Below are 18,262 nucleotides of genomic sequence, written 5' to 3'. Positions count from 1 at the left end.
CAGACAAAGTGCCGGGTACAAAGACAGAAGCCCTATGGTCTCTTGCTAGTGGTGTGCCATCCACGTAGACAGGAAAGTCTCGGGGAACAGAGCCAAGCAGCAGCATTTCCCTCTTTCTCTCTGAACTGCAGATCGCCCCAGCAGAAGGCCCAGACGTCAGCGAAAGGATGGTCATCATCACTGGCCCACCTGAAGCCCAGTTCAAGGTCAGTGCCAAGAAGCCCCTTAGTCCCATAGCTTTAGCAGGCACAACTGCCCCAGACCAGAGGCAGGGTCAGGCTGTTCTTTGGAGACTCAGTCTCCATATCCCTTCCTGCTCCGGGTCACTAGTCACCCAGCGTCTTCCCACCTTCAGGCTGCTCCCTCTGTGTGGAGCCTTCCTTCCCTTTCCCATGGAAAAGTGGATCATCTGTTAGTGCCCGGTTCAGAGAGCACCCCCTTGAGGACATCTCTGATCCCTTGGTCATGGTTTTAAAGATGAGGCTTAGGAGTTCCTGTCATGGCTCAGTGGTAACAAACTCAACTAGTGTCCATGAGGATGCCATTCAATCCCTGCCCTCCCTCAGTGAGTTAAGGATCCAGCATTGCCGTGAGCTGTTGTCTAGGTTACAGACATAGCTCGGATCCCACGTTGCTGTGGTGTAGACTGGCAGCTGCAGCTCTGATTTGACCCCTAGCCTGGGAACCTCCATATGCCATGGGTGCTGCCCTAAATAAGCAAAAAATAAAAATAAAAAATAAAGATGGGGCATAAACACAGGGTGTGAGGGGGAAATTGCATGGTTTGTTGGAAGTTGTTTGCAGAGCAGGCGGGGTGTGTGCATTGTTTTGTTTTTGCCTTTTTTTTCTTCTCTAGGAAAATTATAATTTGAATTTTCTAAAAGCCAGAAACATAATTATTTATAAACATTTAGTCTTTATTATTTAAAATGAGAAAAAAAATTGACACTTGTGGGAACATTTAAGAACAATAATCTTTCAGCGCATGGATGGGAAAACAAAATGTGGTATATCCACATAATAGGATAGCATCCAGCCATGAAAGGAGTGAAACTCTGATGTATACTACTTCATGGATGAACAGAGAAAATAGTATGCTAAGTGAAAGAAGGCAGACATATTATATATTCCATCTATATGAAATGTCCAGAAAAGGCAAATCCATAGACACAGAGTAGATTAGTGGTTGCCAGGGGCTGGGGGAAGGGAGGAATTGGTACTGTCTGCTAATAGGTACAGGTTTTGTTTTGTTTGTTTGTTTGTTTTTGCTTTTAAGGGCCGCACCCGAGGCATATGGACAGTCCCAGGCTAGGGGTCCAATCAGAGCTATACAGCTGCCGGCCTGCACCACAGCTACAGCAATGCAGGATCCAAGCCGCATCTGCAACCTACACCACAGATCATGGCAACAAAGGATCCTTAACTGACTGAGCAAGGTCAGGGATCAAACCTGCAACCTCATGGTTACTAGTCAGATTCGTTTCCACTGGGCCACAATGAGAACTCTGGTACAGGTTTTTATGTGGGGGAATGGTATAGAAATGTTCTGGGTAGTAGTGTAGGTTGTTCAATATAGTAAATATACAAAAAACTACTGGAGTGTACACTTTAAAATGCTGAATTTTAAGTTATGTACATTATATCTCAATTTTTTAGAAAGTCTTTTAAAAAAGAATAATAACCTCTGGGAGTTCCCTTTGTGGCTCAGTGGAAATGAATCTGACTAGTATCCATGAGGATGTGGGTTCAATCCCTGGCCTCGCTCAGTGGGTTAAGGATCCGGCATTGTCGTGAGCTGTGGTATAGGTTGCAGATGTGACTGCTGTGGCTGTGGCACAGGCCGGCCGCTTTAGCTCTGGGAACTTCCATATGCTGCAGGTGCAGCCCTAAAAAGAAGAGTAACCTCTTGGCTACCCTGGCTCTGGAATTAGACACCAAAAAGAAAATCCCGGAGTTCCCATGTGGCTCAGCTGGTTAAGGATTTGGAATTGTCACTACTGTAGCTGGGGGGCGGGGGGGGGGGGTCACTGCTGTGGCACAGCTTCAGTGCTTGGCCTGGGAATTTCTGTATGCCATGGTTGCAGCCAAATTAAAAAAGCAAATGCCTTACCACCACCCTTGCCTCCATCCTTTAATAACCAGAGGTCTGAACATGTCATGGTAGGTGGAAGGAAGGTGAGAATTCCCTGAATAAATTCATTCAACCCACTGTTTATAGGTACTCAGGATATGGAAATAAGACACATAGTCCCGTCCTGTCCCCTGCCTCCCCCCAACCCCGCCGCCATCCCTACATGCAGAAAGCTTCCTGTGCCATCGTGTCTGTCACGTCTGCAAGGTACCCTCATTGGGTGTGGCAGGTATGTGCCTGCCAGGTCTGAGTGAGCTGAGCTGGGGGCCGGGGCTGTGCTTATCGCCTGGACTCACCGGTTCCTGTAGCAGCACTGCTGAAGCAGGTGGACTGGCGGCTAAGTGTCAGACAGAGCGAGAGTCAGTCATGTCTTACTTTCTTAGGCCCAGGGTCGCATCTTTGGGAAACTGAAAGAAGAAAACTTCTTTAACCCTAAAGAAGAGGTGAAGCTGGAAGCCCACATCCGAGTGCCCTCTTCTACAGCCGGCCGTGTGATTGGCAAGGGCGGCAAAACCGTAAGTGTACTCCCAGCTGGCTTCATCTCCTGGCCTGACTTCCCTCAGACCCCCACTGGTTCTTCAAGGACAGAAATGTAATTAGCATCATCCAGAGCTGAGGGCCCAAATCCATGGTGCTGAGCCAGGTACCCAAACACCAGGGTCCTGAGCCCAGGAACACTGAGTCTAGGTTATGTGCCAGGAAATAAAGACAGGGATTCTGCCCCCTGCCCTTGTAAACCCACACACAGAGCAGCAGAATGACAGGGAGCAGAGTCCCACCCAGAGTATACAGACGTACCTTGGAGCTACTATGGGTTCCAATTCCAGACCTCTGCAATAAAGCAAGTCACACACATTTTTTTGGTTTCTCAGTATGTATAAAAGTTATATTACACTAGACTATAGTCTGTCAAGTGCAATAGCATTATGTCTAAAATAAACAGTGTATATATACCTTAATTTTTAAAACTTCACTCTAAATGAATAATTTTTAAAAAAATAGAACCTAGTATGTAAGTATGTAATTATAAGACAGACCCAATTTTTGCTTCATTTATTTGCTTTAAACTGGATTTTAACCAGGATTAGTAATGATAAAAAAATATGCCATAGCCACAGCAGTCAGGATTTTTAAATAAAAAACACTTTGCTGCTGAAAAATGCTAACCATCATCTGAGCTGTCAGCTAGTCAGTCATAATCTTTTTGCTCGTGGAAGGTTTGCAGTATTGCAAGAATTACTAAAATGTTACACAGACCCACAAAATGATCAGATGCTGTTGAGGAAGTGATGACTTGCTTGACGCAGGGTTGCCAGAATCTTCAGTTTGTAGGAAACACAGTATCTGTGAATCGCAATAAAGCAAAGCACAGTAAAATGAGGTCTGCCCATACTCACATGGCAGGCTATTACTCTAATTTCACTCAGAGACCTGAGTGGTGTTCTACACTCTTCTTCTGACTCAGTCTTCAGAATCTCCTGAAAGATGCCTCCAGGGCCCTAAGGCTCCCACCTACAGACCTGTCTTCTGGCTACTTCCCCCAAATAGCCATCTGCTACAGGGGAGCTAGTTAGGCCACAGGTGGTGAGAAGAAAATAGTTTTTTAAAAATTAATCAGTGTTTTCAACCTGAAGGTGGCAGTAACACAGTGCAATTTGCAAAGTGCCAGATCATTAACTCTGAAGCCTATAGGGATGAGCAGGGAGTCCCTCGGGCCCTGGTGTGTTCAAGAACATGACTCACCCACCTGGCAGTGAGGGGCCCCCCCGAGAAGCTCCAGTGGCACCAGTGAACACTGGCAAAGTGATAGTGCTGGCTGGTAGGAATTTGGGGGATCTCTAGGTCCTGTGTGTGTGCGTTTGCTGTTATCTCTACGTGGAAGCTCTTACAGAGGAATCAAACCCAAGTTCTAGACAGAATGAGTCCCCTTTATGCAGTTTCTGTAGTTTTTCTCTACAGTTGCACAAGATTCCCCAGATCAGAGATGTGATCACCACCCCATGCAACAGGTGAAAGAGAGCCAGTGTCAATGGGGGAGTTGAATCTGAGCCCTTTGATGTCCTGTGTGGTTACATTAGAACCAGTCACTGAATTCTGTGCACCCTCTGAACCTGTCAACTACCCACTGGGTGCTGGCTAACCCCCGTGTGCACTCAGCACTGCCCCAGAGGCCGGGCAGGGGTGGGAGGCGAGCACTCAGGGGGCAGTCTTGTGGAGGAGGCGCAGGAAATGGATTTTAGATCAGGCACTGGCAGGCACTGGCGGCCTCAGGAGGAGGTGGGCCTGGGATGGAACTGAATGGCAGGGAGGAGAGAACAATCCAAGAGAAGGAAAGCAGGAATGACAGTGAAGAGCGGAGAACAGAACAGGGCCTGTGAGGAAGGAAAGTTTACTCTCCGGTGACTCAGGCAAGTAGTTGTGTCCACCCAGGAGAACATGTCCAGTAGAGAGTTCCTCCCTGGATTATCAGGAGTCCTGGGGTCACTGTGAGCATGAGCAGGAACCACACCGACCGGAATCCCAGAATAAGAATTCATCCCAGGAGTTCCCGTTGTGGCTCAGAGGTAGGGAATTTAACAAGCATCCATGAGGACACCAGTTTGATCCCTGGCCTCGCTCGGTAGGTTAAGGATCCAGCATTGCCATGAGCTGTGGCATAGGTCACAGGTGTGGCTTGGATCCCTCGTTGCTGTGACTGTGGCATAGGCTGGCAGCTGTAGCTCTGATTCAACCCCTAGCCTGGGAACCTCCATATACTGCAGGTGTGGCCTTAAAAAGACAAAAAAAAAAAAAAAAAAAGAACTCATTCCAGATGCACCTCCATGAAGTCAGGTGGTAGACTCCCTCTCCCTGCCACTGAGCCTCCAGGTGTCCAGTCCAACATGACCTCGTGTGACCAGGGCCGGTACTCCTCCAGAGGTGTCCTAGGTGGAAGGACAGGACAGCAGACTCCAGCCTCCTTGCCCTCGGCCACTCCCCTCTCCACTTCCTGCTGAGCCCACTTTTCTCCCTTTACAGGTGAATGAACTGCAGAACTTAACCAGTGCAGAAGTCATCGTGCCTCGTGACCAAACGCCAGATGAAAATGAGGAAGTGATTGTCAGAATTATCGGGCATTTCTTTGCCAGCCAGGTACCTGTGCTGTGACAGTCTCTCCTGCTAACCTTTTCAAGTCTCTAAGCACTTGGTGACCTGTCAGGTGGCCCCAGGCCCTACACGCCCCACTCCCACATACAGATGGAACAGGGCAGGGGCGACTGGTCCCTGGGTCACCACCCCTCCCCCCAGGCCTGCTAGGGAGGCCTGAGGAAGGAAGCAGACCTTTGGAGTCAAGCCCGCATAGCTCAAGCCTCTGAAATGCTAAGCTGCGGGCTCTTCTGTTCCCTTACCCTCCTACTCCCTGCTGGGAGCCATATCCAGGCAAGAAGACCTTAGGCCCTGAAGACCAGCCTGGGTGCCAAAATCCCGCTAGGATGGGTTAAACATGCATCACAGGAGACCCTCATCTCTCTTCCTCTCTACTCCCTCACCATGACAACCCCACCAGGACACAGGGCTCCAGTCAGAAGGGCGACTCGCTCTGGTTCTTTTGGATGCTTTGGAGGGGAGAGAGGGGTTGGGTTTGGGGTTAAAGCAGGCCCATCCTTGTCCTAAAGGAACAGAGGCGGTCTAAGCAGACGCTGCAGGTTTGTCTGCACATCATCTCACACTTTCCATGCTGGGCCCTTGAGCCCAGCAAGTGCCGTTTAAGGCCCCTGCAGTCAGAGCCTGGCCACACCTCTCCTGCAGCTCTTCCCCTCCCAGCTCCCCCAGTGCCCAGGCCTGGGTCTGAAACCACTGGGCTCCTACAGGAATTCAGCCTGCGGGGTTCTCCCCTCGGTGGGGGCACCAGGGTGGATGAGGGAGCAGGTTGGGGTTCGGTTCGTGTGCTTTTTCCAGTTCAGGATAGAGGGAGCCAGTTTCTCACTTCCTCCTCCATCCCATTGACTGTCCATCTTTCCTGGCCATACACCGGCTTTGTGGTAACTCTAGGAGATGAGGTGGGGAGGGCAGCACTGGAAGCTGGAGCCTGTGTGGCTGGGAGGGAGAATGCTGTCTGACCTCTGCAGGTCTCTAGTCACCGGTGCCCGGCTTTGCTTCCTTGTCCTATCTGTCCCCCAGCTCACTGCAAGTTTCTGGGGTCCCACCCCCGCCCAGCAGCCTCGGGGTGGGGGTGGGGAACTCTGCCTTTCTACTTCCAGGCAGAAGAGGCCTCTGGAGTAAGGCCCACAGGTAGATGACACTTTTCTGAGTTTACCTCTTCCCTGCCCCAAGTCCCAACCCCACGTCCCCAGCCCCCACTTCCTGTCCTCAGAACTGGGTTCCTTTTTCTCCCCCGCCCCCCTCCTCTCCCCTGCTGCAGACTGCACAGCGCAAGATCAGGGAAATTGTACAACAGGTGAAGCAGCAGGAGCAGAAATATCCTCAGGGAGTCGCCTCACAGCGCAGCAAGTGAGGCTCCCACAGGCACCAGCAAACAACGGATGAATGTAGCCCTTCCAACACCTGACAGAATGAGACCAAACACAGCCAGCCAGATCGGGAGCAAACCAAAGACCATCCTGAGGAATGAGAAGTCTGCGGAGGCGCCAGGGGCTCTGCAGAGGCCCTGAGAATCCCGGAAGGCCAGGAGGGAGGCGAGAGGGTGGCCCTGGGTGGCCCAGCCTCCTGCCTCCAGCCTCCCCCGGGGCCTCTGCAGGCTTCCCAGCCATGCACCTCACCATCCACTCGGATCTCCTTAAACTCCCACCACGCTATCCCTTTTAGTTGAACTAACATAGGTGAACGAACGTGTTCAAAGCAAAGCAAAATTCACACCCTTTTCTTTTTGTGGAAAAGTGTCTCTGTACATGTATGTACATATTAGAAGGGGAAAGATGTTAAGATATGTGGCCTGTGGGTTACACAGGGTGCCTGCAGCGTTAATATATTTTAGAAATAATATATCAAATAACTCCACTAACTCCAACTTTTAATCAATTATTAATTCTTTTTTCTTTTCAAAGAGAAAGCAGGCTTTTCTAGACTTTAAAGTATAAAGTCATTCTTTGGGAGGTCTAATGGTTTAGTAAGGAGCTTCAAGACCACCCGCACAAAATTCACCCAGAGGGAAATCGCGTCGAAAGGACACTCACAGCAGTTCTGGATCACCTGTGTATGTCAACAGAAGGGATACCGTCTCTCTGAAGAGGAAACTCTGTCTCTCTTCATCCCTTTCTAGCTCACACACCCATTTCTCTTTGCTTCACAGGTTTTAAACTGGTTTTTGCATACTGCTATATAATTCTCTGTCTCTCTCTGTTTATCTCTCCCTCCCCGTCTTCTCCATCCCCATTCTCTTTAATTCCCTCGTCCCTCTGTCTCCATCCCCACATCTACGCACCCCCAGGCAAAGCAGTGCTCTGAGTATCACATCACACAAAAGGAACAAAAGCGAAACACACAAACCAGCCTCAACTTACACTTGGTTACTCAAAAGAACAAGAGTCAATGGTACTTGTCCTAGCATTTTGGAAGAGGAAAACAGGAACCCAACCAACCAACCAACCAAACAAAGAAAAATTCCACAAAGAAAGAATGTATTTTGTCTTTTTACATTTTGGTGTATAAGCCATCAATATTCAGCGAAATGATTTCTTTCTTTAAAAAAAAAAAATATGGAGGAAAGTAGCAATTTACACGAGGTCGTTGGCCCAGGGCGTTAAATTTACAGATTTTTTTAACGAGAAAAACACACAAAAAAAGCTACCTCAGGTGTTTTTTACCTCAGCACCTTGCTCTTGTGTTTCCCTTAGAGATTTTGTAAAACTGATAGTTGGAGCATTTTTTTATTTTTTTAATAAAAATGAGTTGGAAAAAAAAATATCAACTGCCAGCCTGGAGAAGGTGACAGTCCAAGTGTGCAACAGCTGTTCTGAATTGTCTTCCGCTAGCCAAGAACCTATATGGCCTTCTTTTGGACAAACCTTGAAAATGTTTATTTAAAAAAAAAAAAAATGACAAAGAAAAACAGAGAGAGAAAGTATTGGAGATATCCTGAATTTCCATAGGGTACGCGCCATTAGGGCTTTTTGCGCTAAAGGATGAACATGTACTGGTTTATGTGAACAAGCCATTTTACCACCAGACTGCAATGCCAGTTTCCTCTACTGCAAACAGTGTTCTGTGACAAAAACAAAAACAAACAAACAAAAAAAGAAATTATATCCAGCTAACAAGATCCTGGTGTCCTGGCCTCTTATTTTACCTAAGCGTTGCCCATCCCCGAGTGTCAGGTGAGTTCCACCCCTGAGGGGCTTAGGGACACAGGCAGCACATGCCATCAGGACTGGGAAGCTGCATGGAGGACGCTACACTAGGTCAGTGGCGCTCAGTCGAGGGTCTTCAGACCAGCAGCCTCAGTATCACCTGGGAACTTGGGAGAAACACAGATGCTTGGAGTCCCCCTTGAGTCAGAACTTCTGCGGGTGGGCCCTCTGGGTGAGCCCTGTGTACACGGAGAGCCACAGAGCTGGAGGGGTGGATACTGCTGCACGGGAACTAGGTGAGACCAGCCCCTATCTTTAAGAAGCCTTAAGCATGGCCAGAGAAAGAGCTTATTTTGATGTGGGGGAAAGGGGAGAGAACAACATGCCAGACAGCTTAAGGGAAGAGATACTTCCTTCACCACCACCACCACCACCCAAAGCCTAAGTGTAAGTATTCCAGGAACTCAGAAGGACAGGGTCAGCCGTGGACTGGCGGTGGGGAGTGGACCTGGGCTCCCACCAACACACTGTGAAGAGGCTGGTGAGACTGGTGCCGCACCACATGTTGCCTGTGTTCACAGGTCTGTGGGGTCTACCAGGGATGGCTGCTAAACCCAAGCCATCTTAGGAAAATGGAGCTGACAGCTGACTGCCAGAGGTGGTCGCTCAGGCTTCTTGGGGAGACTTCATAGCACAGCAAGGACAGAAGATGAATGTTCTCTAACAAACTCTGAGGGCTCCCGAATCTCTCAGAATTTGTTCCTCACTGGTGTCCCATCCCCACTCGATTTTCCCATTCTTTACAATGTCTGTGATGCTGATCGTTCTTTGAAAAGTTTTATGGCATCTAGATGCCAGCTGTTCCTCTCACCACTATGGTTCACATGAACGTGGGCAGGGACAGGCCAGCCCTTCCCGTGGCCATTGAAATCCTGGTCCCTGTGCCTCTGCCTTCCCCCATTTAGGACTCCAGCCTACCACCCTCTCAGAGGGAGAAGCAAACCAGAGGTTGACTGCCAGGCCAGAGAGAAACTGTGGGGTTCCTGGCAGCCAGGGTTGTTACTGAAAGCTGTCCCCTGGGTCAAGGTGTTCATGTCAGATGAAGAGACAGAGAAATAGCACATCTTTAAAGGAAGGGCTTTAAACAGAGGCCAAAGGGCTTCATTCTGGCTCCTCAACAGCCCAATTCCAAAATATTTGTCTCTGAACATGCAAGAGAAGGCAGGAAAAGAAGTTCTAGGATGATGCCTGCTTTGCCCTGGTCCAGAAAATAGATGTCATCCTAGGGTTGCAAAAAAACTGAAGGGGAGGCCACATGGAGAGGAAGACAGGAAGCGGACCAGCTGGCACTGTTCTAAGCAAAGATGTTCTCCCCATGACCCATTTTTCTCAGAGCCCAGCACTTGGACTTGGCTCTTTTGAGCTTCCCAGAGGCAGTACAAGCATGAGACTATCCCTTTACAGGATGAAATCCTATCACATTTTACTATAAGTTAGAAAAGCCTCAGGTGTATACACTGGGCTCTGATGAGTTACTCACCACAAACTTTGTATTCATTTCTTCTGCTTTAAATCCCAGCCTTTTTCTGTCTTGACAAGATATCCTGACATCCCAGAAAGTCCTAATTAAACAGTTTATGCAAAATGAAAAGACAATCATTAAATAGAGACTTAGGTCAACAACAACGGTTTTATTCATTAGCCTACACAACTCAAAAAGCCCCTCCCTGCTCCCTTGGATCGAACCCCTTGAAAACTCATGACATATAGTGGTTTTGAATGTGCTAATGTCTCCCTGGACGTGGTGAGCAGGCCTGAACATCCCTTCTGTCTTGATTGGTTTCCCTCCAACTCTGCCCAAAGACAATCTAATTGCCTCCAGGATGGAGCTATAGAAAAGAAGGATGAAAGAGGTGGTTTGCAATTAAGAGTTCCAGCATAGAGGGCCAATTTAAAAACAGAGAAAAAGGGAGATCAATAGAATAGTGAGAAGTCTGAAGGGGTTTCAACAAAGAAAGGAAATGAAGCTTTTGGCCTAGTCTTATTCTTACATCCCTGGGGAAGGATGCGGGCAACAGAGGCAATGATGAAAGAAGCCCACAAATATAAGATTCAGCAACTAGCTGAAATGGTACATGAACTTTTTTAAAGCCTAATAGATTACTTTGACCGCTACTGCTTGCGTCTAATAACGCCACTGGAAAGTTCCCTGATGTTTACTGTCAGCTGTTGCTGCCGCCTTTTATTTCCTCTGTACATTTCCCTTAAGGTGCTGATGAATTACAGTTTTAAAACTGACCTCATATGCGGGTTAATTTTCTGTTTGAGCTCACATCAGCCACATACAAGTCACTGTCTTTCTAGAAGCCATGAGTGTCCTTAATGTTCTTGCTCGCTTAGAAACCACCAGCACGAGGAGAAACTGCAGAGAACAAAACCACACTCTCAACTTGACCTCGATGCTCCCTGTATACACTTAGGAAAAGCAGTAATTTGGCCACGGATCCAAGGTACTTGGTGGTTTGTTCCCATTTTCGGATCTAAGAGTGGCTGACAATGAACAGTGAAGAATATTCCCATTTGCTTCCAATAACCTCTAGTGATCGGGGCAAACTTTGAAAAACTAAACTCAATTTGATCTCCACCTCAATTTATCTGTAATTTCAACAGTTTCCAATATGAACAAGTTACATATTTTGTGACTCTTGAATGTCCTGAGATTCTCCCCAGCTACAAAACCACTTCCAGGCACCCTCACTGAACCTGGCAAAACCTATTCACAACTCCAGAGTCGCAGAACAGCAGTACTGGGGAAAAACTCTGGAGGTCATCTGGTCTACCTCCGTAACACGGAGTAATGCCCCCTACATTCTCTCCAACACCTGGCCACCCCACCGGCGAGAGGCAACACGGCTTCTGAGAAGAGCAGCTCTGTCTTCGCACAGCCCAGCCTCATAGTTCTTCCTTCCAATGACCCTGAGATCTGTTCCCCGACACAACCACCTCACACCATATCTGCTACACCTCACTTAGGACAACTCTCCTTATGTTTTAAAACTGTCTTGTCTTCCCTGTTCCCCTAACCACCCTCTACCACTGGGACGTGCTTTCTCTCAGCTCCATAAAGTCATTTTGTGAAGGAATACAGCACCCCCTGCTCCTGCATCTTACACCTTTGAAAGCCACAGTAATTGGTGGTACCCAGGGGAAGCCTTGCTCAAGAAGCAGCAAGCAGCTGTGAGGGGAGCTTACCAGGGTGGGCGCAGAATTGCCCTAGGGCAGGCCTGAGGCAGGGACAGGTGCCCCTGGACCTGATCTCTGGTACCAGAGTCTCAGTTTCTCATCAGAAGAGGAGAAAGCCAGGCCCAGTTTTTGCCTTGCTTGCCTGTCCGCTAGCTATTACTTTGCGCACATCACAGCCCTTTGGAGACCTGTCTCCTCATCTGCAAAGTAGAAGTTTGAAGATAACAAAGTCTTTGATTCTGATATATAAGAAGGGATTTCTAAGTCAAAAATGGCTTCCAGTTAGCAGCCTTCAATATTCCTTCTTATAGTTTCTCATTAAACATCAAAAAAAAAGGAAAAACTTAAGAGCATCAAAAACAGGCTAAAAAGGAGTTCCCGCTGTGGTGCAGCGGGGTTAAGGATCTGATGTTGCTGCAGCTGTGGCGTAGGTCCCATCTGGGGCTCAGGTTCCATCCCTGGCCCAGGAACTTCCATATGTTTTGGGTGAAGCCAAAAAAAAGAAAGAGAAAAAGAAACGAGACTAAAAAACAACTAAACACCAAAAAGCAAGGGAAATTGACAATAATTAACTATAAGCAATAGAGAACTCGAATGGGAAACCTTTATCCATGGCATGGTCTAGTTTCATGGGACCACTTTTCAGAAAGATAGGAAAATGCATATTTGCCACCTCCAAGATATATCCACCAGGTCTCCCTTCCCACTGGATAGAATGAGGTATGGAGGTGACAGCCGCTCTGAGCTGGAAGGGCCATCTTAACCGAGTCCAGCGTTAGAAAAGCTCCTGTCACTATGACACCGCTACATCGGTGCTGGATGATTGAGGTTCACACTGGTACCTGAGAGAGAGAATTCTATCTTTTTTAAGCCACTGTTAACATGGCCTTTTATAGCAACAAACTATTACCTTAATACAACCAGGCAAAAATAGAGATTCAGATCTCGATAGATCTGGCAAATTTACTGGAAAAAACTAAAATTCTAATAGGATACAGACTCCCAAAAAGCTGCTTAAAAAACAAAACAGACAAACAAACAAAAAAAAACAAGCAAAAATAAAGCTGGTTTCAGATAGCTCTGTTCTACCACTAAAAGCCAGAGAGCAAGTTTTAAGGAGAAAAAGGGCTGGGACTCAAGAATTCTTATACCCAGTCAAGTTCTCTGTTGTGTATAAAAACTTCAGAAAAAATTTCTATCTGCAAGGATTCAGATAAGAGTATTCCTATGTCCTTCTTATAAATATGAAAATATTTCCAACTAAAAATGAAGCCAAATAAAGCTTATGTTTAAAAAAAAAACTGTAGTTCCCGTCATGGCTCAGTAGCTTAAGAACCTGACAGTGTTCTCGAGGATGCAGGTTCGATCCCTGGCTTTGCTCAGTGGGTTAAGGATCTGGTGTTTCTGCAAGCTGTGGCGTAGGTCATATATGTGGCTTGGATCCAGTGTGGCCATGGCATAGGCCAGCAGCTGCAGCTCCAATTCCATCCCTGGCCCAGGAAAGTCCACATGCCACAGGTGTGGCCATAAAAAGAAAATAAACAAATAAAAAAAAATCTAAATATGAGCAATGAAACCAATTAAACAAGAAATATTTAAGTTGCTGTAAATAGATTTTTTTTTTGTCTTTTTGTCTTTTCTAGGGCCACACCTGCGGCATATGGAGGTTCCCAGGCTAGGGGTCCAATCGGACCTTCAGCTGCTGGCCCACACCACAGCCACAGCAATGCAGGATCCGAGCTGGGTCTTCGACCTACACCACAGCTCACGGCAACGCCAGATCCTTAACTCACTGAGCAAGGTCAGAGAGCGAACCTGCAACCTCGTGGTTCCTAGTCAGATTCGTTAACCACTGAGCCATAATGGGAACTCCGTTGTAAATAGAAATTTAGAGCTGAACCATATAACTACATTTAAAACTGAATTTAAATATCAGAAAGTACCCTTGGAGAGGAAGCAAAATATAGTAATCATAGTAATAAAATTCCAAAATACATATGTTAACAAAGACCAAAAAAGTATGAAATGTATATGAGGACACTGTGTTTCGGGGTATGGGGGGAGTTGGCTCAAAGTGTCATAAAAAGGATACAAATTGATAACTGTGGTACTACACTATCTATGGAACAAAAATTCATGGTCTCTTCTTCCCAGGCCCCCACCCAGACCACCTCCTTGTCCACGCCCAGTACTGTGTGCTCATGGGACTGAGTTCTTGCCGAGGAGTGCCAGCAGAGTGATCTGAGCCACCCCTCGGCCTGGGCCCATTCCCCACCCCACGCTCTCCAGAGAGGGGCTGGGCAAGGACTGCAGTGCTGTGGGCAGGGGATGACAGCCCTTTTCTGTAAATAATAAAAGAGTAAATGTTTTAGGCTTTGCAGGTAAGACTGTGAGGTGACACAAAATGATGCTACTCCTGTGGAGGGAAATTTGGTAAATTACATACACTAAATATTTGACCCAGCAGTTCCACTTCTAGGAATCCATCCCAAAGATGGCATGTTAGCAAAAATAGGAAGTAACATGAACAAGGCACATGCATTGCAGCGTTATGTGTAACAGAACAAGATTGGAAGCCTCAACATCCACCATGAGGGGACTGCTAATGCACCCCAGCCCCTGAAACTATGGATTATTATGAAGCTATAATAAGAACTGAAGAGGAGTTCCCATTGTGGCTCAGAGGTTAACGAATCCAACTAGGAACCATGAGGTTGTGGGTTCGATCCCTGCCCTTGCTCAGTGGGTTAAAGATCTGGCATTGCCATGAGCTGTGGTGTAGGTCCCAGATGCAGCTTGGATCCCACGTTGCTGTGGCTGTGGTGTAGGCCAGCGGCTACAGCTCCGATTGGACCCCTAGCCTGGGAACCTCCATGTGCCGTGGGAGCGGCCCTAGAAAAGGCAAAAAGACAAAAAAAAAAAAAAGAACTGAAGAATGAGTGGTAACATCTAGCACATTAAGTTTTAAAAAAAAAATCAGGAAGCATAAGTGGTTTTAATATGCAACCCTGGAGTTCCCATCGTTGCGCAGTGGAAACTAATCCAACTAGGAACCATGAGGTTGAGGGTTTGATCCCCGGCCTCACTCAGTGGGTTAAGGATCTGGCATTGCCATGAGCTGTGGTGTAGGTCGAAAAGGCAGCTCGGATCCTGTGTTGCTACAGCTGTGTTGTAGGCCAGCAGCTGTAGCTCCGATTCGACCCCTAGCCTGGGAACCTCCATATGCTGCGAGTGTGGCCCTAAAAAGCAAAAAATAAACAATACGCTATCTTTAGTGTTAAATAAGAATATGTGTGTGTGTGTAGCTATATTTTCAAAACGGGAAAGGTTACAAGCTAATAAAAAGTTATCTATACAAAAAGAGAAAAGCAAAAGTGAATGTAACTTATTCCATAGTTTTGCTTTTGGACTAATGTTTATGTTTTACATAATTTAAAAATATAACCAAAAAGAAAATCTCGAAACACTAAAAGCAAATAAATCCAACTGGGTATCAAGTTGATGGCATAATCACTCAGAGAAAAAAATTACTTGATTTTAAAAATTACAGTGATTTTTCACTATGAATCTCTAGAGGAATACAGTCTAAGAATAAAAAGAATTACAAAGAAAAATTATGTCGAGAAACCTTGTTATTTCTTATGCTGGTACTGATATTTTGGGGTTTTGCTTTTTGTTTCTGTCTTTTAAGGACCACACTCAAAGCATATGGAGGTTCCCAGGCTAGGGGTCCAATCGGCGCCACAGCAACACGGGATGAGCTGCATGAGCAAGGCCAGGGATCAAACCCACATCCTCATGGATGCTAGTCGGTCTCATTAACCGCTGAGCCATGACAGGAACCCCTGATATTTTGAATTCTTATAAGTATGCCATAGGGTAAAATCAGTAATTATGTTAATATTGTTAGCAACCAAGATTTTCAAGATTATAGTGTAAAATCAAGAAAAACTTTAAAATCTTAACATTTGAATTTGAGATCAGTAACACATTTTTCCTCTGAATAAAAACCTAATCTGTCTGTTGTAAAGGCCTAGAAGCACCAATAATGCAATGATACTGCCCAAATTCTTAGGGATCTGGCATTGCTGTGAGTTGTGGTGTAGGTCGCAGACACGGCTCAGATCTGGCATTGCTGTGGCTGTGGTGTAGGCCAGCAGAGTAAGAAGACCCTGAGCTCACCTCCTCTCAAGGGCACAGCAAAATTATAGCTATTTACAGAGCAATTAATGAGAAAGACCAGAAGATTAACAGAAAATACCCTCTACAAGTAAATATATCAAGAAGGAACCACAATGAGACAGGTGGGAGGGACTGGGAGGCAGTAACAAGACCCAAATTCCAGGTGAGCAACCCACAGTTGGAAGAATAACTACAATTACAGAAGGTCCCTCCAGGGAGCAAGTGGCCTGAGCCCCACATCAGGCTCCCTGGTACAGGACTGCCCTGGGAAGGCGAACCCCCAGAATCTGGCTTGGAAGGCTGGTAGGGCTTACTTTTGGGCAAAGACCCAAGATCTGACCCCAGACACCAGTGCACAGGCACTAGACTCAGGACTCCCAGGACCCTGCAGCTGGAGACCTGGGAACCCAGCCCTGCACACCAGGGGGCAGGCCCCAGACCCACCCACCGGCCAGCCAGCTCTAGCCTCTGGACCGGCCTCACCCACCATTGCCCAGACATCAGCTCCAGGATACACTGGGTCCCTGCCTGCCAGCTGAAGGCCAAGACAGCTCTGAGACACCTTGGGCCCCTCAGAAAGCCACCTAGGCATATGGCCTCACTCACCAGTGAGTGGACATAAGCATCAGGACACCCTGGACCCTGCTGCCAACTGTCAGGAACCAGCCCCACCACCACTGACATCAGCTTTGGAACCCCCTAGCTTTGCAGCCATAGACACCAGGACTTGGCTCTGGTGGGCTGGCACTAACCCCAGGACCTGGCTTCATGCACTTGTGGGTGGGCACCAGCCCCAGGTTCACCTACGCTCTGACCCTACCCACCAGTGTGGGGACAGCAGGACCAAGACCACCACGTCCTGCAGCCTGCCTTTTCAGGACCTGGGCAACACACCAGCAGGTCAGCACCAGCCCCAGGACCTCCAAGATCCAGCCCTTTCCATCAGCAGGCCAACATCAGCTCAGAGATACCTTGAGCACCTCAGCCAGAAGCTCCACCCACCGCCAGGCTGACACCTGCTTCAGAACCCCCAGGGCCCTGTAGCAAGAGACCATGGAACCCAGCTCCAGTTGCGAGTGAGCTGGGAGTAGCCCTGTGACCCCCTTGGCAAAAAATAAAATTTTTTTTTTAAGTTTTGAAAAGCAAAAAAAAAAAAAAAAGATGCATGCTGATATTCACAGCAGCACTATTTATTATTCACAATAGCCAATACATGAAGCAACTTAAGAACAAAGATGTGATACACACACACACACACACACACACACACACACACACACGAATATTACTCAGCCATAAAAAGAATGAAACTCTTGCCATCTGCAACAACATGGATGGACCTGGAGCGTATTATGCTTAATGAAATAAATCAGAGAAAGACAAATACTGTATATTATCACCTATATGTAGAATCTAAAAAATAAAACAATCACATGAATATTAACAAACCAGAAGCAGACTCACAGAACAATTCGGTGGGGAGAAGGAAAGATAAGAGTGGCAATTAAAAGGTGCAAACTATAAGAGGGGCAAGCTGCAAGGATACATTGTACAACACAGGGAATATGGCCAATGCTTTTAATAATTTTAAATGAAAACTAGAGTTCCCATCATGGTGCAGTGGAAACAAATCTGACTAGGAACCATGAGGTTGTGGGTTCAATCCCTGGCCTCACTCAGTGGGTTAAGGATCCAGAGTTGCCGTGAGCTGTGGTGTAGATTGCAGACGCGGCTTGGATCCCGCGTTGCTGTGGCTCTGGCGTAGGCTGGCGGCTACAGCTCCGATTCGACCCCTAGACTGGGAACCCCCATATGCCCCTGGTGCGGCCCTAAAAACCAAAATAAATAAATAAATAATAAATAAATAAAGACTAATATAGTATTGTAAATCTACTATATTTCAATAAAGTAAAGAAAGTTTTAAAAATCGTATATTTTTCCTATATGAAGTGCATTTCAGGATAACCAAATCAGTTGATGAGATTTTTTTATAGAAAAATTCAAGGTAATTAATTAACACAGAGGAATGAATTAGAAAATCACCATTATATTCCTCTTAATGAAATAATGGACCAACAATTAAATTTAAAACCAAGAGGAGGGAGTTCCCGTTGTGGCACAACAGAAACAAATCTGGACTAGGAACCATGAAGTTGCAGGTTCAATCCCTGGCCTCGCTCAGAGGGTTAAGGATCCAGAGTTGCCGTGAGCTGTGGTGTAGGTCGCAGATGTGGCTTGGATCCTGTGTTGCTGTGGCTGTGGTGTAGGCCAGCAGCTGTAGCTCTGATTGGACCCCTAGCCATATGTAGTCCATATGTTGCGGGTGCAGTCCTGAAAAGAAAAGAAAAAAAAAAGCCAAGAAGGAACTCTCCATGGCCTGAACCACAGATCAATCTTAGTGCCAGTAAGTATAACAAGC

The 18,262-nt window shown here is 46.9% G+C and overlaps 1 protein-coding gene across 2 annotated transcripts in view; it reads left to right on the top strand.

Moving 5' to 3' along the window:
- Positions 1-8,345, top strand: part of IGF2BP2 (insulin like growth factor 2 mRNA binding protein 2) — a 163,690-nt gene extending 155,345 nt beyond the window's left edge. For both annotated transcript variants that reach the window (XM_047788353.1, XM_047788344.1), the window contains 4 exons: positions 132-206; positions 2,515-2,646; positions 5,150-5,263; positions 6,534-8,345. In XM_047788353.1, the coding sequence (XP_047644309.1) occupies positions 132-206; positions 2,515-2,646; positions 5,150-5,263; positions 6,534-6,626 (414 nt within the window). In that variant the 3' untranslated portion in view covers positions 6,627-8,345. The remainder of the gene's footprint in view (positions 1-131; positions 207-2,514; positions 2,647-5,149; positions 5,264-6,533) is intronic.
- Positions 8,346-18,262: the final 9,917 nt, after the last annotated feature.

This window comes from Phacochoerus africanus, chromosome 1 (genome assembly GCF_016906955.1).
Source record: "Phacochoerus africanus isolate WHEZ1 chromosome 1, ROS_Pafr_v1, whole genome shotgun sequence".
Classification (NCBI taxonomy): Eukaryota; Metazoa; Chordata; class Mammalia; order Artiodactyla; family Suidae; genus Phacochoerus; species Phacochoerus africanus.
The sequence above is the reverse complement of the archived record's forward strand: the minus strand, read 5'-3'. Positions and strand labels throughout refer to the sequence as shown.